This window comes from Podarcis erhardii (genome assembly GCF_964252035.2).
Source record: "Podarcis erhardii genome assembly, chromosome: 13".
In the NCBI taxonomy this organism is placed as follows: Eukaryota; Metazoa; Chordata; class Lepidosauria; order Squamata; family Lacertidae; genus Podarcis; species Podarcis erhardii.
The window spans coordinates 52,505,599-52,526,856 of record NC_138502.1 but is presented as its reverse complement, the minus strand read 5'-3'; the positions used below and the strand labels follow the sequence as shown (position 1 = coordinate 52,526,856).

General features: G+C 42.3%; 2 protein-coding genes across 7 annotated transcripts in view; one reads left to right on the top strand and one right to left on the bottom strand.

The window, feature by feature from the left end:
* LOC309326407 (band 4.1-like protein 4B) overlaps positions 1-21,258 on the bottom strand; it is a 144,156-nt gene that overhangs the window by 89,515 nt on the left and 33,383 nt on the right. For all 4 annotated transcript variants that reach the window (XM_081835068.1, XM_081835070.1, XM_081835069.1 and 1 more), the window contains exons 2-4: positions 7,261-7,365; positions 4,449-4,491; positions 2,602-2,680 (exon numbers count right to left, since the gene is read on the bottom strand). In XM_081835068.1, coding sequence (XP_081691194.1) covers positions 2,602-2,680; positions 4,449-4,491; positions 7,261-7,365 — 227 coding nt within the window. The remainder of the gene's footprint in view (positions 1-2,601; positions 2,681-4,448; positions 4,492-7,260; positions 7,366-21,258) is intronic.
* Positions 14,200-21,258, top strand: part of LOC309326423 (uncharacterized protein) — a 37,416-nt gene continuing 30,357 nt past the window's right edge. The window contains exons 1-2 of one of the 3 annotated variants that reach the window (XR_014150292.1): positions 14,200-14,486; positions 20,386-20,742. Coding sequence is in view for 1 of the 3 variants with exons in the window: in XM_081835121.1 (XP_081691247.1) it covers positions 20,553-20,557 (5 nt within the window). In the remaining 2 variants the exon portion in view is untranslated. Of the gene's footprint in view, positions 14,487-17,442; positions 19,569-20,385; positions 20,743-21,258 lie in introns of those variants that run through there. The other 2 variants (XR_014150293.1, XM_081835121.1) reach the window with 2 other exon arrangements.

Genomic DNA, 21,258 nt, shown 5'->3' with positions numbered 1-21,258 from the left:
CTGAGGAAGAAGTAAGAAATATTTACCCACACTCCTGAAAAAGAAGGTACACATCAGGCGAAGGTGGGGAAAGAGGAGATTGTGTCCAACCATCTGCTGCATTGCCTGCTCACTTGCTGGGTCTCTGGGTAAGTGAATAGGGAGAGGTGGGTTTCTGTTTGGGCCACTTAGACTCTAGCTAGCTAGGCCTCAGAGAAGAATGAACAACCAAGCCATGCCAGCTGCTGCTGCTACCCCTTTCACAGGAGATGAGCCAGGGGCTTCTCATTCCAGGTGAATCAAGAGGACAACTCTCAAACCCTGACAGCTTTTGCAGGAGTAGGGGATGCTGGGTAAGGCAAGAGGTATCCAAGTTTTCTTATAAGGAACCAGAACCTAGGAGACATCTCAGTGTACTATAATGGAACTAGTGAGGAAAAAGTCAAGGCACAAGGAAGCTAGGTAGGGAGAATGCTACTGTATCACCTTTTCCAACATGACCTGACCTGAAAATGCCACTCCTAGATGCTTCTCTCATGGTTTGGACTCCAGACCAGGGTGGGGTGGATTACCTGTCTTTGGAGAAGACAGACAGAAAACCCATCAGTCAGGTTATTTTCCTCTCTCGGGGAGATGAGAGCGAGTGTGTGATATGAACTAAAGCACCATCTGTTTAAAGAGGGACCCTTCCTACCTGACAAGTGTGATCCTTGCTCCCTGCCATGAGATGCAACAGCACCATCCCATCCAAACCAACCTCTGACAAAATTAAGCCTCCAGTTTTAGAATTACAGAATGCAGGAAGGACAAGACATCACCTTGTATGTGTTTTCCAGAGACTATATAGGAAAGAATAAGTCAAAATCTTATAAGAAACTGGATACCAGCTGCTTTATAAGACTCTCTTGATACAGACAGTGACCCAGCATCCTTTAGCCGTGTGAAAGATAAGGAGATCTGAGAGCTGCCCTCCTTAGCTGTTGGCAGTGGTTAGTTATTCCCAGTGTCTACGTTTAATGAACATGGAGTCTAGTGTCACAGATAAACCAGGGAGAAAGAAGGTACTAGAATGAAGCTTAACCACAGTTAAGACAAAATCAGTCCTTGATATTCTGAAGATAGTCACTTAAGCACAGAATTTTTTTAACCATTGCTAAATTCTGTCAATTTTCCGTGAACATGGTCCCGACAGACACCAAACTCAATAAGAATGCAAAAGATTGATTTAAATCACAATTTAAATAATGATTTAAATCTCTAGTCAGTAAGACTTTATTTAAATCATTTTTCCCCCCAGAAAGATTCATTCTTGCTGGTATAATCTTAATATTTACAACCTGATGAAGGTTTCATTTTTGGAATAATAAATTTTCTAAGTAGTTTTTACAGTTATATCAAAAATTACTGATTTGGTTATACAATTAGAAATACATAATTATGAAATTACTGTGAGGTTTCATAACTGTTTATATTTGGACAACTTTTCTCCTGCACTTTATTGGAAGGAGAAAAATAATCATTTCCTTAATAACTATTTAAACAATTTATTTAACTAAAACAATAATATTACAGCATATGTATCCATTTTTGTTAACTGATGTGGTGAGAGACTTTATTGTTTGGACAGTATCAGGCCAGCCCTGGGAAGAAGGGCCTGGAAGCAGTGGACTCTTCTTAGTTGACCTGCAAGCACTTCAAGGACTTCCAGATCCCAGTTATTATTTCCACCCCTTTGGATTTGCTTCTGCATTCAGGTGCCTATTCTGTACAGTTAGGTGTGAGTGCAGTTGTTGGGACCCAGTGGGATTGGGAAGAGGCTGCCAGCCCTAAAGAGCCTTCAGCACTTGCCTCAAGTCTGAGATGCACAGATATGCAACTGACTTGCACAATTATTACACAAAGATCCACAGACTTGTGGAATATTCTGCTCACAAGGCTGCACTTTCATTTTCACTGCTTCACACTTAGCTAATTCCACTCCAAACAATCCATTCACTGAACCTCTTGGAACTTAGCCTTTCAGAGGCAAGGGCTTGGTTCTGTGTATATAAATTTGCAAAGGAACAATGGGATTAAGGTTTTCTCCTCAGCACTGTATGTTTATTTTATAACATTTTTCCTGTGAAGAAAAGGCATGTTATCTTTGCAGACACAAATTCACACTTTTGAGAGCTGCAAAAACAAGCATCTGTGATAATATCTTCTTCTTAGAAAAACTGCCCCAAATAATCTTACAGAAGCCTCTGGAAGAGCATGACATTGTGAATGGATTAATGGAATTCATTTACCAAAAAATTTAAACACCGCATGTAAAGCCTCATGCTACATAATTAGGAACAAATCCTTATTTCCTGATGTATAGCCTTTGAACTATAATGTAACTTAAATAGAAAATAGAAATATTTTCTTTAGAAATATTTCCCCCCAAAAGCATTTTATTTTAAAAAATCTGATTTAATTTTTTTTTAAATCATTTTTTTCATCTTTTTTTTTTTTAAAAAAAAAAACCAACAACAAACCATTGATTTTTATCCACCCTGGTTAATAAACCAACCCCAAATTTACCCTCAACTCTACCCTCCTTTCCAGGTGTTTGGGTTGCAACTCAAAATCACTTCCTACCTTGTGAATTCCTCATGGAGGTTGTTTGGCTCCGATGAATAGTATTTGATTCGAAAGTGCAACGTATATGGTGGCCCAACTAGATGAAGAAATGTTTTTAAATGTTAAAAGCCAGAAGCCGTGCAGTAACTCATACAATACTCTATTACAACGAACGAAGGTATTTTGTGAAAGTGCTGAAGCCTTTGGCGTGAGCAGGGCTGATGTCACAAAGGCCCAGCAGTGATGCTGCCACAGACAGACTAAGCAGGAGAGGGGAGTCCAGGCAGCACCAGAGAAACAGGAGAGCTGAACCAGATGTAATGGGGGCAGCTGTGTTTGGTTCATCACAGATTTGCTGGGAGAGCCAAAAAGCTGCCTTAGTAGCGTTGGGAAGCAGCCCCTCTGATTCAGATCCACTCTGCCATTCCTTTCACTAGTCATCGCAATCTGATCCATTAAATCTGAAGCTCCCTCTCTCTCCCTTCCTTGACTATAAATCGAAAAATTGCCTCTTCAAACAGAGTGGATTAAGCCTGGCAAATTTCAGGAAAACTTTTATTTTAAAAAGTGGATTAAAATTGGAGATATGGTGAAATTTCAGGCGGCAGTAAAGCACTTCTGCAAAAGTGGACTCCAAGTAAGTTGGGTTGCTACTATTACATCTTGTTTTATCTTAAGAAAAGGACAGGTGGAGTGGAGGAGGCAACAGCTTGAAGCAGAAATGCCGAGGGGTGCTTAAGGAAAGGGCAACACTGAAGGCAGAATGGGCAGAGAAAGTAGGAAACGAACAATGGCGGACAGAATGGGCCATGGGTGTAAGAGCTAAAGGAGAAGAAATATAGATCATGAACATCACTGGTTGAAATACACTTCAACTGGGAGACTTAGGTAGGTACTCTATCGTAAATGCTTTTATGGAAAATTTATGTCTGGTAATGTGCTCTAAAAAGCAGTGTAATTTTTTTATTTAAGGGGCTCATCTAAGTGCACATTTACATTGCATATAAATTACTCTTCCGGTGTATATTCACTCCACTTCCACATTCAACTAACTATCAACAGAGCACAGAGAGACAGGACATATCAAATGCTCAGTAAATACGGAGTAAGAAGAGCAGAGGTGGACTAAAGGATGACTGCACTTCACTACAGAACTACCAGTCAATTGCTAGTCCAGGGATTAGCTTGATTCAACCAGGCACTTCTTATGATTTACCGTATTTTTTGCTCTATAAGACTCACTTTTTCCCTCCTAAAAAGTAAGGGGAAATGTGTGTGTGCGTCTTATGGAGCGAATGCAGGCTGCGCCGCTATCCCAGAAGCCAGAACAGCAAGAGGGATTGCTGCTTTCACTGCGCAGTGATCCCTCTTGCTGTTCTGGCTTCTGAGATTCAGAATATATTTTTTCTTGTTTTCCTCCTCCAAAAACTAGGTGCGTCTTGTGGTCTGGTGCGTCTTATAGAGCGAAAAACACGGTGAATTGAGAGTGCACACTCGGGATCTAGGTGCTCAGATCAGCGAAGCCAATCAGAAGTTTGCATTCTTGCTTATCAGAAAGCAGTCTGAAAGCCCTTATCAAACTTAATTATGAGCTCCTGGGGGATGGTGATCAAGTTCATACCTGCTTAGTTTCATCAGCTCTGCATTGTGGTCCCAGATGGGGAACTACCAAATAGCATATCATTAATCTGATCAAGAGAAAACTACTGAAAGAGGCAGTATCGGGGGGGGGGGGTGCTTAGGGATCTCACACAAACACCTTTCAACTAGTGAGCAACATGGCAAATAGTGGGCAACGTAAATCTGTAATTTGAAAAATATGAAATATTTAGCAATGACTCAAGATTTAGGTTCACCATACTTACTTTTGATTTGCTTCTTAATGGGTTTTGAATGGTCTAGCCAGTGCTAGGAAAAGAAAATTGTTTTTTTTTAAAAAAAAGGAAGGACTCTGCTCAATTTTAATAGTTCAGAAAGAAACATACAAAGAATACCATGTTCAATAAGCATTTGCACCATTTCCATGTGCTGCTTCCACACCAAGCATTTGTGTGGAATAACTGCACTTTTTAAATGTGGCATGTATAATACCATCCTTCATATCCCCTGGATTTCTGACTTTTTACACCACAGAAAAATCTAATGTTTTTTGAAAGTCCAGAAAAACAGCACCCTCCCCACAGTCCTTAGCAGTGCTTGTCTGTTTTTCTTAGAGATGTGACTTTGGCTTGGGTAATGTCTGGAGCTGAACCTTATATGCCACAATTGTTAAGAGATGGAGGAGGCTCAATTTCCTCCTTTAAAAAGAAAAATTACCTTACGACACATGTGGATATGATAAGTGAGAGGTACTGAATTGCTTGGGTGGGGAAAGGATTTACAGGTTTCTCAGTACAACTACTGATCACCCCCACGTCCCACTCTAAACCAGGGTGGGGAAGCCTACGGCCCTCTCCGTGCTGTTGGACTGGAACTTCCACAAAGCCTGGCCATTGGCTCCCTTGGCTGGGACTTATGTGAGCTGCAGCCCAACTACACTCTGGAGGGCCACAGACTCCCTATCCCAGCTTAGAGCTGGAAGAAGTTGTATTGAGAAACATGTAAAGCCTTCCCCTCAAAAACAGGAGAACTGAAAGGGAAATCTACCTTGGAAAAACTTCAAAAATAGGGAGACCTTTCACTGTTTGCATACTTGGCTGCAGTCCAGAGCTGCTTTGGTGCTGAGTTCCTGCCCCAACTTCCCTTCCCTATACTAGCCCAATCCCCTGTGCCTCCCCAACCTCTGGACCAAGCAGAGTGAGGTTGCCTGATGGAGAAAAGCTCCATCCACATTAGAGAGGAAGAGCCCAAATGTTTTTGGTTGGTTTTGTGGTTTTTTTTAATCCCCATTCTCATTGTGCAACGAGCTCCTCTTCAAATCTTAACAGATAATCTCACCCAAAAAGGGAAAATAAATATAAATACTGTAAATAAAAAAATGAAATATAGGTGTGTTTGCATTTATTTATTTTAAAAACTGAACACACAGAACACAGCACTAAAATAGCATGACAACGGGGAAACAATGAATTGAAGCAGCCACTTCAAATGGGGGGGGACGGGACGCAATGCCCACTTTTAATACACACGGCTCCTTTAGAGGTGGAGGCGCTTTACAAGATCTCCTTTAAGATAATGCATACAATTCACCCAGGGGCCGAGGAGCACAACTATTTGCTGTTATTCATTCAAAGAACACTGTCACTTCAGTTACCCAAAAATAAGCTATGGATAATTCAGGCAACTTCTGGCTTTAGCAAATCTCTATTGTGCCATCTCTGCCAGATGATACAAATTGAATCCCAAGTGTTTCGGTTTCTTCCTCTGTAGAGTTGAAGCCTGATAATTAAAAATGTTATTGCATCTCAAGTAAATGACTTCTCTATTCAGAAAGAAGCTAGTATGGTATTTTGGAAGTGACAGTTTCAGATATTCTCAGATTACCCTCTAAGCACCAATTCTTCTAAACTGCCAGGACAATTTCCATTTGATACCGAGGGCAATTCAGTCTACTAAAGAAACAGAGCTATTCTGTACTCAAAGCTAGTTTGTATGTGGGTGCAATTTCTCAGCCTTGAAGCCACAAAGACCCCAAAAGAGACAGGCCAGGGAAGCTTTAGGGGCTGCCAAAGCCATTACACTGCAAGGATTTCAGTTCACCCCTCCTATTTTTCCACGCCTTTCCTTGACACAAAAGTTGTTCAACGTGCAGGAAGTTTATGACACAAACAAGTGTTCCAAGTGTTCCTACTCGGAAATGGTTCTGTGATGAAGAGAGCTGTACTTTGTTCATCTACTGAAGATGTAGATTTACCCCAAGTCACATACGACTTCCTGGCAGACTTTGAAGGTGACAGATTCAAGCAGATTTTGAAGTGCCTCCGGTTGTGAGTGAAAAACCATCCCACATAACATAGCTCAGGTTAGCCCTCAACCTCATTTCTATACCTTTTCCTTTGTAACATGCCTACCAAAAATCTCAGATGAAAGGGGAGCACACATTGGTGGAAAGATCTCTGGAGACCACCACACCAAACCAATCACCATACAGTTCATAAGAAGGCTTCTTTGCAGGGAGCAAAAAGGGAGAAAGAGAGTGAGCCTCAGAGCACGGATCAGTCTTGCATATCTGCAGGAAAACATGCAAGCTCTGCTCAGGTGGAAAGAGGTGCTAGCAGTATTCATCACTTCCCCCACTGGGTGGAGGGTCCTGGAGAGCAAATCTGCAATGACACACTTTCTTTCTCATTTGAATCCCAACTCTTGGGCTTCATTCTTGTACTACATATTTGGCTTCTTACACCCCACTGGAGGCAATATGCAAAACACAGCCAATAAAGAATACCTTTCTATAGCATCCCACACCCTCTCTCAGTAGAATGCAGCCAGGATGTAAAAATGCTTCTCATACCTCTAAATGCAAGATGTATCTTATTGACATAAGAGCCAGACCCAAGGACTGAAGACACACTAGCTTCCCCAGAGCAATTCTGAAACTTGTGCCAGTTTTCTGACCTAGTCGGGAAACAATGGTCCACCTGGCACACAACATTATATAAACAAGGTCTTCCTTATCAGAGCTTTTAGTATATGCTTCTAGACACCATAATTACCATAAAATAAAGCTCATTTACATACCAAAATCTGGGATGTATCCATGAACTGAAGGCCAAAGTAATCCGTTTCCACAAGATCCAAATGGTACACAATCTGGTCAAATAAATCCTGCCCTTTTGCGTGTTTCTACAAGAAAGGATTACATAAAAAGGAGGAAATATAGTTACATGCATGTTTCATACAAACAATATTTATTTACTGACACCTGACAACTTCAACACAATATTGCGCTTTCAGCTAACAGAAAGGTAGTAAAGAAAATGTACAACAGCATAACAAACTCAAGCTAATACAGAAAATTAAAGCAACTGGAGCAGCAACTGCCTGTTCAAATAGACAGTAAAAGCAAACTGCTCTGAGTTAAAGATGCTTACAGTAGCAGTTCTTAAATGCCGGGGGTGGGGTGGGGGGGTTGCCTAAATGGTGGCAACAAGGTCTGGACTTCCAAAGGCAAGGAGCCACCAAAGGAAAAGGCATCCTCTCTGCTCGCTCCTCACTATATTTCAGAAGGAAAGGGCACCCCTCAAAGAGTGCCAGACGATACTTTCAGGAAGTGGACAGATCAAAAGAGCAGAAGGCAGCCTAAGAAATATTTGGGTCCTAAGCCATGAACGTTAAGACCAACACAGGCAAAGTAAGATTTCTTTGTCCAGTCCCTGTTTGTGACCTAGATAGAGTGTTCTGGACTAACTGCAATTTCTGGACTCTCTTCAAAGGCAGCCTCACATAAAGTGCATTGCAGCAATCCAGTCTCAAGGTTACTGGCCCTCCTGATAGGAGTGGAAAATCACAGAAAAATGGTGTCTCCAGTCCCCAGCCCAAGAACTTATCCTGAAGCATACCAGGTATAAAAGCTACTGAGGGATCCAGTATAATCCACAATCTGTCTTCCTCCTGGTATAGATGATCCACCAGAGCAATTCAAATGGTTTCAACAGGCATCTCCATCACAAGTGAAGTCAGGCTCTGCCACTTACTTGAATGAAACCACTTTCCGGTCTGTCCCTGAATCATGTTTTTTAAACATTCAAAATAGATGTGACAGTGCATTAGATCCTCTTACTGAATTGGGATTTCTCCCCAGAAAGCAGTAAGTGAACAGGTCAAAACTCTCACGGGTCTTTTGCTGCATTACTTGCCACCTGCAAACCCCCGCAAAGGCTTTCTTGCTTAACTTACTGGTGTGAAAAATATCCAAGTCTTCTCTTGGAAGGGATGTTAGAAAACCAGCATATCAAGAGCATGCTTTGTTGACATCTGGTTTCCTGCATCAAGCAATTTTAATTTTATTTATTTTAAATATGAAGGAATAGTCAAACACGTGAGCCCTCTAACTGCGTTCTAAAGCAGTACAGCCCACATAAAGATTCTCCCTCTCTTGCACACTCACACATACACTCATACAAAAGCCTGGGCATCTGAACAGGATGGCACAAATGGCAATTATGAAAAAGAATACGAAGAACACATTTTTAAGGTTAACAAAAGGACCAATTAAGTCACCATGTTTCAAGCTAGTCCCTATAAACAGGTGAGCTATCAAAGAACACCAAGTTCAAAGAAAAAATATTCACCAGCACATTCCCAGGAACAAAGAGAGAGGTTCTTAATTTTCAATAAAATTCTAAATATATATAATTAGTAAAAGGTAAAGGGACCCCTGACCATTAGGTCCCGTCGTGGCCGACTCTGGGGTAGCGGCACTCATCTCGCTTTACTTACAGCTTCTGGGTCATGTAGCCAGCTTGACTAAGCCACTTCTGGCGATCCAGAGCAGTGCACGGAAACACCGTTTACCTTTCTGCCAGAGCGGAACCTATTTATCTACCGTATTTTTCGTTCTACAGGACGCAGCCAACCATAGGGCGCAGAGTGGAATGGCAGAGTGGATCTGAATCAGAGGGGCTGCTTCCCAATGCTACTAAGGCAGCTTTTTGGCTCCCCCAGCAAATCTGTGATGAAACAAACACAGCTGCCCCCATTACATCTGGTTCAGCTCTCCTGTTTCTCTGGTGCTGCCTGGACTCCCCTCTCCTGCTTAGTCTGTCTGTGACAGCATCACTGCTGGGCCTTTGTGACATCAGCCCTGCTCACGCCAAAGGCTTCAGCTTCGCTCCGGGCAGCCTTCTCCCGGCACGGAGCAGCCCAGTGTAGTAGGCAACTGGGCTTATAAGACGAAACCCCAAATTGCAGCTGCCAATTTGGGGGGGGGGTCATCTAATACGCCGGAATCTACGGTAAGTTACATTATAGTCCAAAGGCTATTCATCAGGAAATAAGGATTTGTTTTTAATTACGTAGCATGAGGTTTAATATGCAGTGTGTTTTTTTGATAAATGAATTCCATTAATCCATTCACAATGTCATGCTCTTCCAGAGGCTTCTGTAAGATTATTTGGGGCAGTTTTTCTAACAAGAAGATATTATTACAGATGCTTGTTTTTGCAGCTCTCAAAAGTGTGAATTTGTGTCTGCAAAGATAACATGCCTTTTCTTCACAGGAAAAATGTTATAAAATAAACATACAGAGTTGAGGAGAGAATCTTAATCCCATTGTTCCTTTGCAAATTTATATACACAGAACCAACCCCTTACCTCTGAAACGCTAGGTTCCAAGAGGTTCAGTGAATAGATTGTTTGGAGGAATTGATCTGCCCAAGTAGCTAAGTGTGAAGCAGTGAAAATGAAAGTGCAACCTTGTGAGCAGAATATTCCACAAGTCTGTGGATCTTTGTGTAATAATTGTGCAAGTCAGTTGCATATCTGTGCACTTCAGACTTGAGGCAAGTGCTGAAGGCTCTTCAGGGCTGGCAGCCTCTTCTCAATCCCACTGGGTCCCAACAACTGCACTCACACCTAACTGTACAGAATAGGCACCTGAATGCAGAAGCAAATCCAAAGGGGTGGAAATAATAACTGGGATCTGGAAGTCCTTGAAGTGCTTGCAGGTCAACTAAGAAGAGTCCACTGCTTCCAGGCCCTTCTTCCCAGGGCTGGCCTGACATTCTCCAAACAATAAAGCCTCTACCGGAAACTTCAGTCCTGCAGCAGGAATATCCCTGACATTCTCTGCCCCAGTCCTTGGTTCCCCTTTTCCAGCTTTCCACCAGCCTGTTTCTCCTCCGGCTCCTCTTTCTGCAAGCCTCTTCCAGACTAGGTCTCCCAACTTTATCTTTCCTCCCCACCCCTCTACAAAAGGTAGATCAGAAAAGTTGTCCAAATATAAACAGTTAACTTATGAAACCTCACAATAATTCATAATTATTTGTCTATGTATTTCTTTTTTTTCTTTTTTTCCGATTATTTATTGAATTCTATAACAATTAATGATACCAATCTCATTCATCATGTTATTTACAATTATTCTCCCTCCCCTCCTCTGGACTTCCCTCAACTCCCCCTCTGCTGAGTTATTTAGTTTTATATATCGTATCCTGCTTTTCCTACCCAAAAATAAAATCCCTTATCATTTCTTTAAAATATCTGTTACTTAAATGAAGTTGTGAAAGTTTATTCAAATCCTGCCAGTGAATCCAGTCCATTCTGTTATTTCTGCAAATAAACAGTGAATGGTTCCCAGACTCTTTTGAAGTCCTTTTCGTCCTCTTGTAGTTTGTATGTTAGCTTAGCCAATTCTACATAGTTCATCAGCTTTTGTTGCCATTGTTCCTTTGATGGTATTTCTTCCGTCTTCCAATATTGTGCAATCAAGATTCTTGCTGCTGTTGTAGCATACATAAATAATGTCCATTTTTCTTTTGATAGCTCTTGATTTGAGATACCTAACAAAATGGCTTCAGGGTGTTTGACAAAATTCATTTTAAACGTTCTTTTTTTCCAATTCATTGTATATAATTTCCCAATATTTTTAATCTATTTGCCTCATCATCATAATAATTTATTATTTATACCCTGCCCATCTGGCTGAGTTTCCCCAGCCACTCTGGGCGGCATTCCCACCACATATGATAAAATGTTCCTTCCTTTTCCTTACATCTCCAACATCTGTTATTTTCTTTCCTAAACATCTTTGCCATTTTCACTGGTGTGATATACCATCTATACATCATTTTAATGTAATTCTCTCTTAATAGTATGCAATCTGTGAATTTTATATCAACTTTCCATAATTTTTCCCAACTTTCAAATTGGATGTTGTGTCCCACATCCTGAGCCCATTTAATCATAACTGATTTTACCTCTTCATTCGCACTCTAATAAAATTAGAATGGCAACAAAAGCTGATGAAACCTAATAATAAATTAGGTTTCGCACTCTAATAAAATACTACCTGCTTATTTTAACAATTTAACATTCTCTTTCACTATTTCTTTCTGAAATCTGGAGATTGTATAACTTAAACCCCTTTTTATTGTCTTCCTTAAAAAAATTCATTTAATTGCCTATGGTGTAACCAACTTTGTAGATAGTCTTTCAGCTCATCATACTCTTTTAGTTTGAGTTTACCGTCTTCTTCTGTTAACAACTCTCTATATGTCAACCAGCTTACTTTTTTGGTCAACTTAAGTGAAAATGCTTCAGTGGGTGACAGCCACCATGGTGTTTTCCGCTCTAACAGATGTTTTATTTTTCCCACACTCTTATTAATGACTTTCTTATTATACGGTTTGAAAAGCCTTTATGTTTTCCCTTTCCCATACCATAAATATGAGTATCTAAACTACTCTGAAAATTTATTATTTAAAAAATGAAATCTTATACCAGCAAGAACAAGTCTTTTTGTAAAAAAAATAAATGATTAAAATCAAGTCTTACTGACTAGTTATTTAAATCAAATCCACCCTGTTTGCACTGGCAGGGTAATTCTTCCAACATTTGCAACTCGAAGCACTGGCATAACCCCACCCACCTGCGCCTGGGGGGCTGGAGGTGCGCTTGCATGTGCTGTGCCATGGGGTAGAAGTGGGTAGGGTGTGGGAAGTGAGAATGCCCCTTGTCTGGTCCTCTCGCCGTTGGGCTAGGCAGGGCTGCCCAAGATAAGTCTGAGGTCTAGTTTCGGACCAGGTGGTTTGCTCTGGGGAGCCGGGTTGGGGGGGGGCTGTTCACAGAGGGCGCCTGGAGGGGCCGCATGAAGTTTTCCCAAAAACAACATGATCAGGAAGGTTCTCTGACGCTTTACATTTCCATGGGAAATTGTTCATTGAATGCGTTTGTCTAGTAACAGTGAGGAAGAGTGAGTGACCTGCACACTGAATCTCTGAGGGCACCTGTCTCCTGGGCTCTGCCTGCCATCTCTCCCCTCTTTTCCTGAGGCTCTTTGTGGGAAGAAGGCAGGAACACAGGTGTAGCACCCCCCGCTTGTGCCATGGAGGCAGGGGGTCCCAAGTGGGCAAGGGACACCCGGCAGGGATGCAGCTGGTGGGTGCCGGCCTGCGGAGCACCCCAGCTGCGTTTCACGGCAGCACTGGGCCTGCTGGAGGGCACCCAGGAGGGATGCAGCTGTTTGGGCACCCTGCAGCCCCAGTGCTGTCCTGGGTGCCCCGCCCCCCCACCCTCCCTTCCTATGCTACTAAATCGAAGAAAAAATAAAATTACCACCACCACATGAAATAAAACCAGAGATAGAAGGATCATGAATTCAAATATTTGCTGCTTGCTGCCTTTTGATTTATTTCTTTTACTTAAAAAGGGGTGTATGGGGTGGGGGGAAGGGTAGTACCGATGGTGGGGGAGATTTTGTGCTCTTTCTGGAGTAGTCTGTCCACCTTTGGGCTCTACGCTGCACTCAGTTCTCACCTGTGGTTCCTAGAAGCTGTCAGCATATGACAACGGCCACATCGCAGGAAAGGACTTTGACTTGCCGGCTGACCAGGTGAGGGGAGCTGATGGGTCTCAAACCCTTCCCTGCATGCAGAGACAGGTTCTGGTGGATTGAGTAGTAGTATACCTTACAATCCCACCAACATAATGAGGAAGTAGACCTCAGCTAGTTGGACTGGAGTCTAAAAACCAGAGGTGGACCACCTTCAAAGAATTATCCCTAATGTTAGCAGACACAGACCTAAAGAGACAAGTGGACCAGATCTTAAGCCATTGAGAATCTTTCAGTTCACCCACAGAGTCCTTCTTCCACACTGATTTCCAAGTAGCAAGTGGTCAGGAGTGGGGAAAGTATCACATTGAAGGGTTGGAATAGATGACCCTTTTGGTCTCTTTCCAATTCTCTGATTCAAAGTTAATCCTATTTATATATGAACATATATATATATAAACAGAGAGGCATGAAAATTCATATTCATATTTTCAAATACCTACCCCCCCCCAAAAAAACCACACAATGTCAGTTGCTTCATTTAGAGTTATGAAATATTTTTAGATTTGCATGTTTAATGAGTAACCACAACCTGGACTAGAGAACCCTGTTGAGTCTGTTATTCCACATAAAGCACAGATGACTGTAATGAATTTGCAATTTTAAAAGTGTAAGATTACTGCCTGATAAAGTTCAGAGTATGACTCACACTGCTGACTGACTTGGAGGGCAAAAGGCACGTTTTCCAACATTATGTTGAGGGTTAACTTGGTTTTACAAAGCCTTGAGAAGTTACAGTTACAGAACTTCAACACCAGTAGCTTTGTGCATCTAACTCTTAACTAAGTTATGTAAGAGAATGGTTTTCTTAGATGAGTAATAAATTCTGAAGTATCTAAAAATCAGCTGGAGAGGAACTCATGCTTCTAGATCTCCCCTAAAACTAAGTGCATGATGGTGGGGAGAAAATATACCCCTTGTACTTTTTGTAATTCTGCAAGAATTTTGTGGCTGTCGAGCCGTGCCCTCTGGGCCCTTCTCATTATAGTATTTGCTAATTTCTGTGGCAGGCACAGATTTTCTCAAGTTTAATTAAAGTGTGCAACACTTTAGGACAACACATCCTACTGAGCAAAATGCAATTTGGCATACTCAAAATACACTAAAGCCCCCATGCACACTTTTAATTCCACAGGAAGATGAACACATAGTTTTCAGTTTTCAGCATGGCGTTTGTAATGATTATTCCACGCTTGTTACTGCTAACTAGGTACTTCTTGTTGTACAAGTTATAACTGGTACAAGGCTGCTTTTTTTCTAGGACGCTGAACTCTGCAGAGCTTGTGTTTCCTGTAAACAAGAGGAGTGAATCTCAATACCGGAGCCAGGCTGCCTTGCACTCAGGGACTCCGCTTTCCCTCTGTTCTGCAGTCAGCCATGCAACCAGATCCAGCCACTTTACACATTCGGAAAGGTGATATAATTGTTGCATTTAGGATTGGTTTACAGGACTTACATTGGGCCTTTTCTGTCCATTTACTAACTAACTTTTTGGAAGGAAACTTTTATTGGTAATTGGGGGGGGGATTTTCTGGGGGCCACTCTATTCTCTTCACAGCATTCTGTTGGCTGAAAGTTAACTTTAGAGCTGGGAGCAGTGGCAAAAGAAAGGAGGACACAAGAGAAGGATAAACTAGACACAGAGGGCTGCATAAAGGACAGTGTTACAGTGGGTTTTATACGTGAACTCAATCAGAGCCGCAGCTGGGGGGGGGGGGCCAGCCAGGATCCCTGCATGTCTGTGCTTCAAATGGAGAGAAATATGAAAAAGTGAACAGCAGCCACCAGCTCTTACTGTCCCCTTTCCCCATGAAGCTGAAGGTGCCTTATTTACAGTGTGATGCAGGGAGAGGGAGAGCTGGAAAATGTGGAGAGGCTGTCTGCAGTGAAGCGGAAGATAGGCTCCCTGTGAGAAAGAAATTCTGGAGGGGCAGGGAGCGGAGGAAGAGAATCTGTTGCAGAGTTGGCAGGGACCTCGCATCCTAGCGCCCAGAAAGATCCTTTCTCCTTTTGCTTTTCCCTCTCCTTCACGTCTCTGAATTCCATTAAAAGTGATGAAGAGATCAGATCTCCTCACCCGGTCCTCTTTTTTGCAGCATGATTAAACAATTTAAATGGCAAGTTCCCAAGATAAGCACTTGGGAGTCTTGCTTGTTTCTGTGTGTTCTCTCTCTCTCTCTCTCTCCCACCCACCCTGGGGAGGGTCTCTTGGGGTTCTGCTCTGGATCAGCCTCTCCCTTCAGGGTGTGATCCCTTAAGAGGGACCAACTGCCACCTTGTTTCTTGCCTCAAGACTTGCCTCATGTTGTTGTGTTTAGTTTCCCATTATGTTATTTTGTTCCAGTTTTCTTTATTATTAAAGCTCAGTTTACATTTACATGAGCTTCTTATTTTTCTCAAAGAAAAAAAAAGAAAGAAAGAAACTGCGGAGGAAAGGTGTAGGATGTCCTAAACTGTGTGAGGGAGGAGATATTTCCCCAGTTTGCCAGGAGGATGGATTTTGTTACCGGTAATCTTCTTCCTGCCTCTGCAGCAGTTTTACACTGCAATCCTAAGCACTTTTACTCAGCAGTAAGTCCCACTGAGTTCAATAGGACTTACTCTCTGGTATGTACCCGATACTTCTCCTTCATTGACTATGCAAAAGCCTTTGACTGTGTCGACCACAGCAAACTATGGCAAGCTCTTAAAGAAATGGGAGTGCCTGATCACCTCATCTGTCTCCTGAGAAATCTCTATGTGGGACAAGAAGCTACAGTTAGAGCTGGATATGGAACAACTGATTGGTTCAAAATTGGGAAAGGTGTACGGCAAGGCTGTATTTTGTCTCCCTGCTTATTTAACTTATATGCAGAATTCATCATGCAAAAGGCTGGGCTGGATGAATCCCAAGCCAGAATTAAGATTGCCAGAAGAAATATCAACAACCTCAGATATGCAGATGACACAACCTTGATGGCAGAAAGTGAGGAGGAATTAAAGAACCTTTTATTGAGGGTGAAAGAGGAGAGCGCAAAATATGGTCTGAAGCTCAACATCAAAAAAATAAGCTCATGGCCACTGGTCCCATCACCTCCTGGCAAATAGAAGGGGAAGAAATGGAGACAGTGAGAGATTTTACTTTCTTGGGTTCCGTGATCACTGCAGATGGTGACAGCAGCCACGAAATTAAAAGACGCCTGCTTCTTGGGAGAAAAGCAATGACAAACCTAGACAGCATCTTAAAAAGCAGAGACATCACCTTGTCAACGAAGGTCCGTATAGTTAAAGCTATGGTTTTCCCAGTAGTGATGTATGGAAGTGAGAGCTGGACCATAAAGAAGGCTGATCACCGAAGAATTGATGCTTTTGGATTATGGTGCTGGAGGAGACTCTTGAGAGTCCCATGGACTGCAAGAAGATCAAACCTATCCATTCTTAAGGAAATCAGCCCTGAGTGCTCACTGGAAGGACAGATCCTGAAGCTGAGGCTCCAATACTTTGGCCACCTCATGAGAAGAGAAGACTCCCTGGAAAAGACCCTGATGTTGGGAAAGATGGAGGGCACAAGAAGGGGACGACAGAGGATGAGATGGTGGGACAGTGTTCTCGAAGCTACCAACATGAGTTTGACCAAACTGCGGGAGGCAGTGGAAGACAGGAGTGCCTGGCATGCTCTGGTTCATGGGGTCACGAAGAGGCGGACATGGCTAAACAACAACAACAACATGTACCTGATCATTCTCACAGTTTTTATTATTATTATATTTATATGTTTGTGCTGAGGAGAGCCCAGGAACATGCCTTCATCATATACAACCCCCACCCCCCAAGATATAAATGTTATATGCAAAGAAAGAATAGCATTTCACTTCAGAACAGATAATTCAACTGTCAGTCTGTGAGTATTTAGAAAAGGATGCTGTGATCACTAAGACCCAGCATGGGTTTCTAAAAAATAAGTAATGCCAGCAATATAATTTCTTTTTTTGGTGGAATTACAAACTTTTTTTGATGGAATTACAACTCCCCTGGATCAGGGGAATGCTGTGGACATAGTGTATCTTGATTTCAGCATGGCTTTTGACAAAGTCCCCCATGATATTCTCACGAGGAAGCTGGTAAAATGTGGGTTGAATGAGGCAACAGGTGGATTTGTAGCAGGTTGACTGGAAAAAAGTGACCAGTGGTCTGCCCCTGGGCCTGTTGTTCAACGTCTTTATAAACGACTTGGATGAAGGAATTGAGGGGATGCTCATCCAATTTGCAGGTGACACCAAACTGGGAGGGGGAGCTAATTCAGTAGAAGACAGATTGGAGAACTGGGTGCAAGCTAACAAAGTGAATTTCAATAGGGACAAATGCCAGGTTCTGCACTTAGGCAGGAAGAACAGGTGCACAAATAGAGGATGGGGAACACCTGGCTTACTAGAAGTACATGTGGAAAGGATCTGGGGGTCTTGGTGGACCACAAGCTTAACATGAAAGTGTCCTTCCACCCAAGAAGAGGAACCTTCAGCCTCAACTCAATCTTTATTATTATGGACTTATCACTGGCACTGGGGTGCTTCAGAAAACGCCTTCATTAGAGGGTGTAAAGATATCAGAACTATTCACATGTGGTGGGATTGTTATAAACCGCAAGCATTCTGGAAGACTGTTGTTAGTGACAGAAGTTTGATTACAAACCATAACATTACTTACACCCCAGCCTTGGTTCTGCTAACAGTTTTTAAGGTGATAGTGTTAATTTGACATACAAAGCACTAATCACCTTCCTTTACATTGCCACTAGAATACTACATAGCTCAAAATAGGAAGTCCCCAGGGAGAGTCAGCTGGCGCCTTCTTTATCCACCTTTAGGAGCCAGGCAAAAACATTCCTCTTTAACTAGGCCTTTGGCTGATTAACATCCTATACTCCTTCAAATGTGTTAGTGGGAGTGGGGTGAGGTGAGGAGGTTATAGGTTTGTTTTGTACTTGTTTTTATTATGCATTTTGTGTTATTATCTTGTATTTTTATGCTGTGATCTGCTCCGAGATCTATGGATGAAGGGTGGTATACAGATTTAATAATCATTATTATTATCATCGTGGGACGCGGGTGGCGCTGTGGTGTAAACCACTGAGCCTTGGGCTTGCCAAACGGAAGGTCAGTGGTTCGAATCCCCACGATCGGGTGAGCTCCTGTTGCTCGGTCCCTGTTCCTGCCAACCTAGCAGTTCAAAAGCACCTCAAAGCGCAAGTAGATAAATAGGTACCACTCCGGTGGGAAGGTAAACGTCGTTTCCATGCGCTGCTCTGGTTTCACCAGAAGCGGCTTAGTTATGCTGGTCACATTACCCAGAAAAACTGTCTGCGGAGTGGACAAACTTTGCCCCCCCCCTGGCCAGTAAAGCGAGATGAGCGCCATAACCCCAGAGTCATTCGCGACTGGACTTAACTGTCAGGGGTCCTTTACCTTTAATTATTATCATCACAGTGGAAAAGGAAAGTAGGGATACTGGCACTTTCAAAAAATTAACTAAGGACATCAAGGCATTAGCTGGAAAAGGAGAAGAGGATACCTTTATAGCGGCATTCTTTTATTACACACACAACTGACTGTCACTCAGAATGAGGTCCACCAGACTCACACCTGACACTTTGGAACAATGTTTTCCCATGAGGAACCTGTATTTGGAGAGTGGGGTGTGTGAAGTGGGTGATGTTGGTTGGGAGGGTTGTTATTACATGTTATTTTGAAAAATCAGTAAAATATATTAAGCACACACACACACACCCCTCAACATTCTACATATCTGGGTAGGCCACTCTAATCAAAAATGCTTTTAGCTTGATGTCAATAGACACACAAAATATACATGTAGTCAGTGTGTGTGTGTGTGTGTGTGTGTGTGTGTGTGTGTGTAAAAAAAGAGAGAGAACATCCAAACACAAACACACACACAGTTTGAAAGCTCCTGTTCAAAGTTTGGCTGGCAAAACTGACAGACTGAGAGCATTCCAAATATTTACCTTGGCTTGATAATCTGATGATAATGTTAATATTTTTTACTTGAACTTTGTTATTTTATTGCATGTGCAACTGCACTCATCCTTGGTGCCCATTTTACTTTGTTTTTATATTTTGATTTTCATCTGTTACAATTGTTCTCTCTGTTTTATATAACATTATAAAATGAAAATTTAAAAAGAAATATTACAAAGAAAATGCCTTCCTCCTTGTATCTCTCCAGGTTAATTCAGAGAGTTGAATTACTCCTTAATTACTCACACTCTGCAGTTTTGTTCCGTTCTCCAATGTTTATGTCTCCATACCAAGTACGGTATCTGCTTCTCAAGCAGAGCCTGGACAGCCATCTGTTGGGGATACTTTGCGTTTGGTTTTCCCACACTGAGCATGGGAGTCCACAGAACAGCTTAACAAGGCACCCTCCAATTCTATGATTCGGCCCATGGTATGCTATGCTATGATAACGACATGGTTGCAGGTTCATTCCCTATGAGGGACAGGTGAATATTCCTGGATTGCAGGGGGTTGAATTAGATGATCCTTCCAACTCTATGATCCCATGATCTCTGGGGCCTTGGTGTCGACTTAAAATAGAATGTGGATTGCAAGTAGCCTCATTTGGAGACTTTGTATGGGTACAAAGAGATAGGCAGAAGTCCACATTTTGAAATTTAAATATAGTTTCCTTATTCAAGATCCAAATATCAGCCAAATGCAGTCAGACATAAATCATGAGCACGGGGCTCTTTACACCTGCATCCAAATTCACGGAAGCCTCTTCTCTGTGAACAAGCTCTCACATCGCTGGGATAAAATTTAAATGACCCCATCACACAGGGCGATTGTGTGGATCACATGCGCTAAGTCTGCCTCCTGCCAGATGCATTGATTCCATGTGAAAGACCCACATGTCTGCCCCAACGCCACTTCAGGAACCCCTCATGGAAAAGTCTCTATGGGGTCCGGGGAATGTTGACGTATCCCAAAATACCAATATGAGTTTCTAGTACACTAGAATTTGTTGTATTTTTAAAACACTAGATGCATTATATTTCTGAAAAATACATTATCTGTGAGACCTGCAGAATGTGCTCAACAGCTGGTTGTTATGCACCTTAACATATACATAATGCATGTGCAGGCATGCACATGTATGCTAAACTCTTCTGAATAACATAAAAGTTACATTTAGGGGCAAATCAGCATGTTCTGATTAGTACATGCTATTAGGAAATGTGCATGCTTGGAATAAGAAATTGTAGTGTATATCAACAGTTTAAGTTTGCTTTCTGCTAATTTACTTTATCTTTATTATAGCCAATCAACTCTGCTACACAAACTTGTTGCAACAACAACAGAATTGACAAAAGTTAAAAATAGGTCTCAGGAAGAATGGATAAATGGATTCTGAATGGACAGCTGAATACCTGCAGTATGTACCATCTGTTTCCTAGGCCAACTTGAAAGAGGACTGATGCCTGAGAATGAGGTACAAGGGACAGCTGCTTCACACAGCATGCAATGTCATGTGTGCTTTGCCCCCGCATGTCTACATAGCAAGGAGCCACAGCTTATCCCAGTCCTCTGTTCATTGCACCTGTAAGGCGCACATAGCAAAACATGTTTGTTGCAAACTGCCTTTGGAGACAATAGTAAAAACACTACCAGTCTAAATTATAGCATCATGGTACACTGTAATCAGAACTTAAGAATCCCTTAGCTGGGTCAGAAACAAAGTCTATTTTGTCCAGAATTCTGTGTCTAACACTGGCCCCTGGAAGAACACGAGCAGGGCATTGTTCTGGCTCCCACTTGAAGACACAGTACTCTTGGCTCCCTTTTCGCCAAATGCAATGGCTAAACAAAGATCAGGTTACAAGGCGTGCAAGTCAGCAGTTATATCAGTCCTAATGTTCATGGCTAGGCATAACTAAGACACTGTCCCAACGCTTCGCATGCCCCTGCAGCTCCCCTTTTGAAGAGCCCACTGGGGCAAGCAAACAGGCTTTCTGGAGAGTAGGCTGGAATGGCTTGTGCTGGCACAGCTAGCACCACATCCCTGGATACGGAGACAGAGTCTCACAGCTAATTTGCTGTCTGTTCTGACCTCAGCTGCCAATCCAGAGGCAATGGGAAACAGGGCTGAAGTCAAACCAGGGGGCTCCTCCTCAGCTCTTGGGATGCCCAATT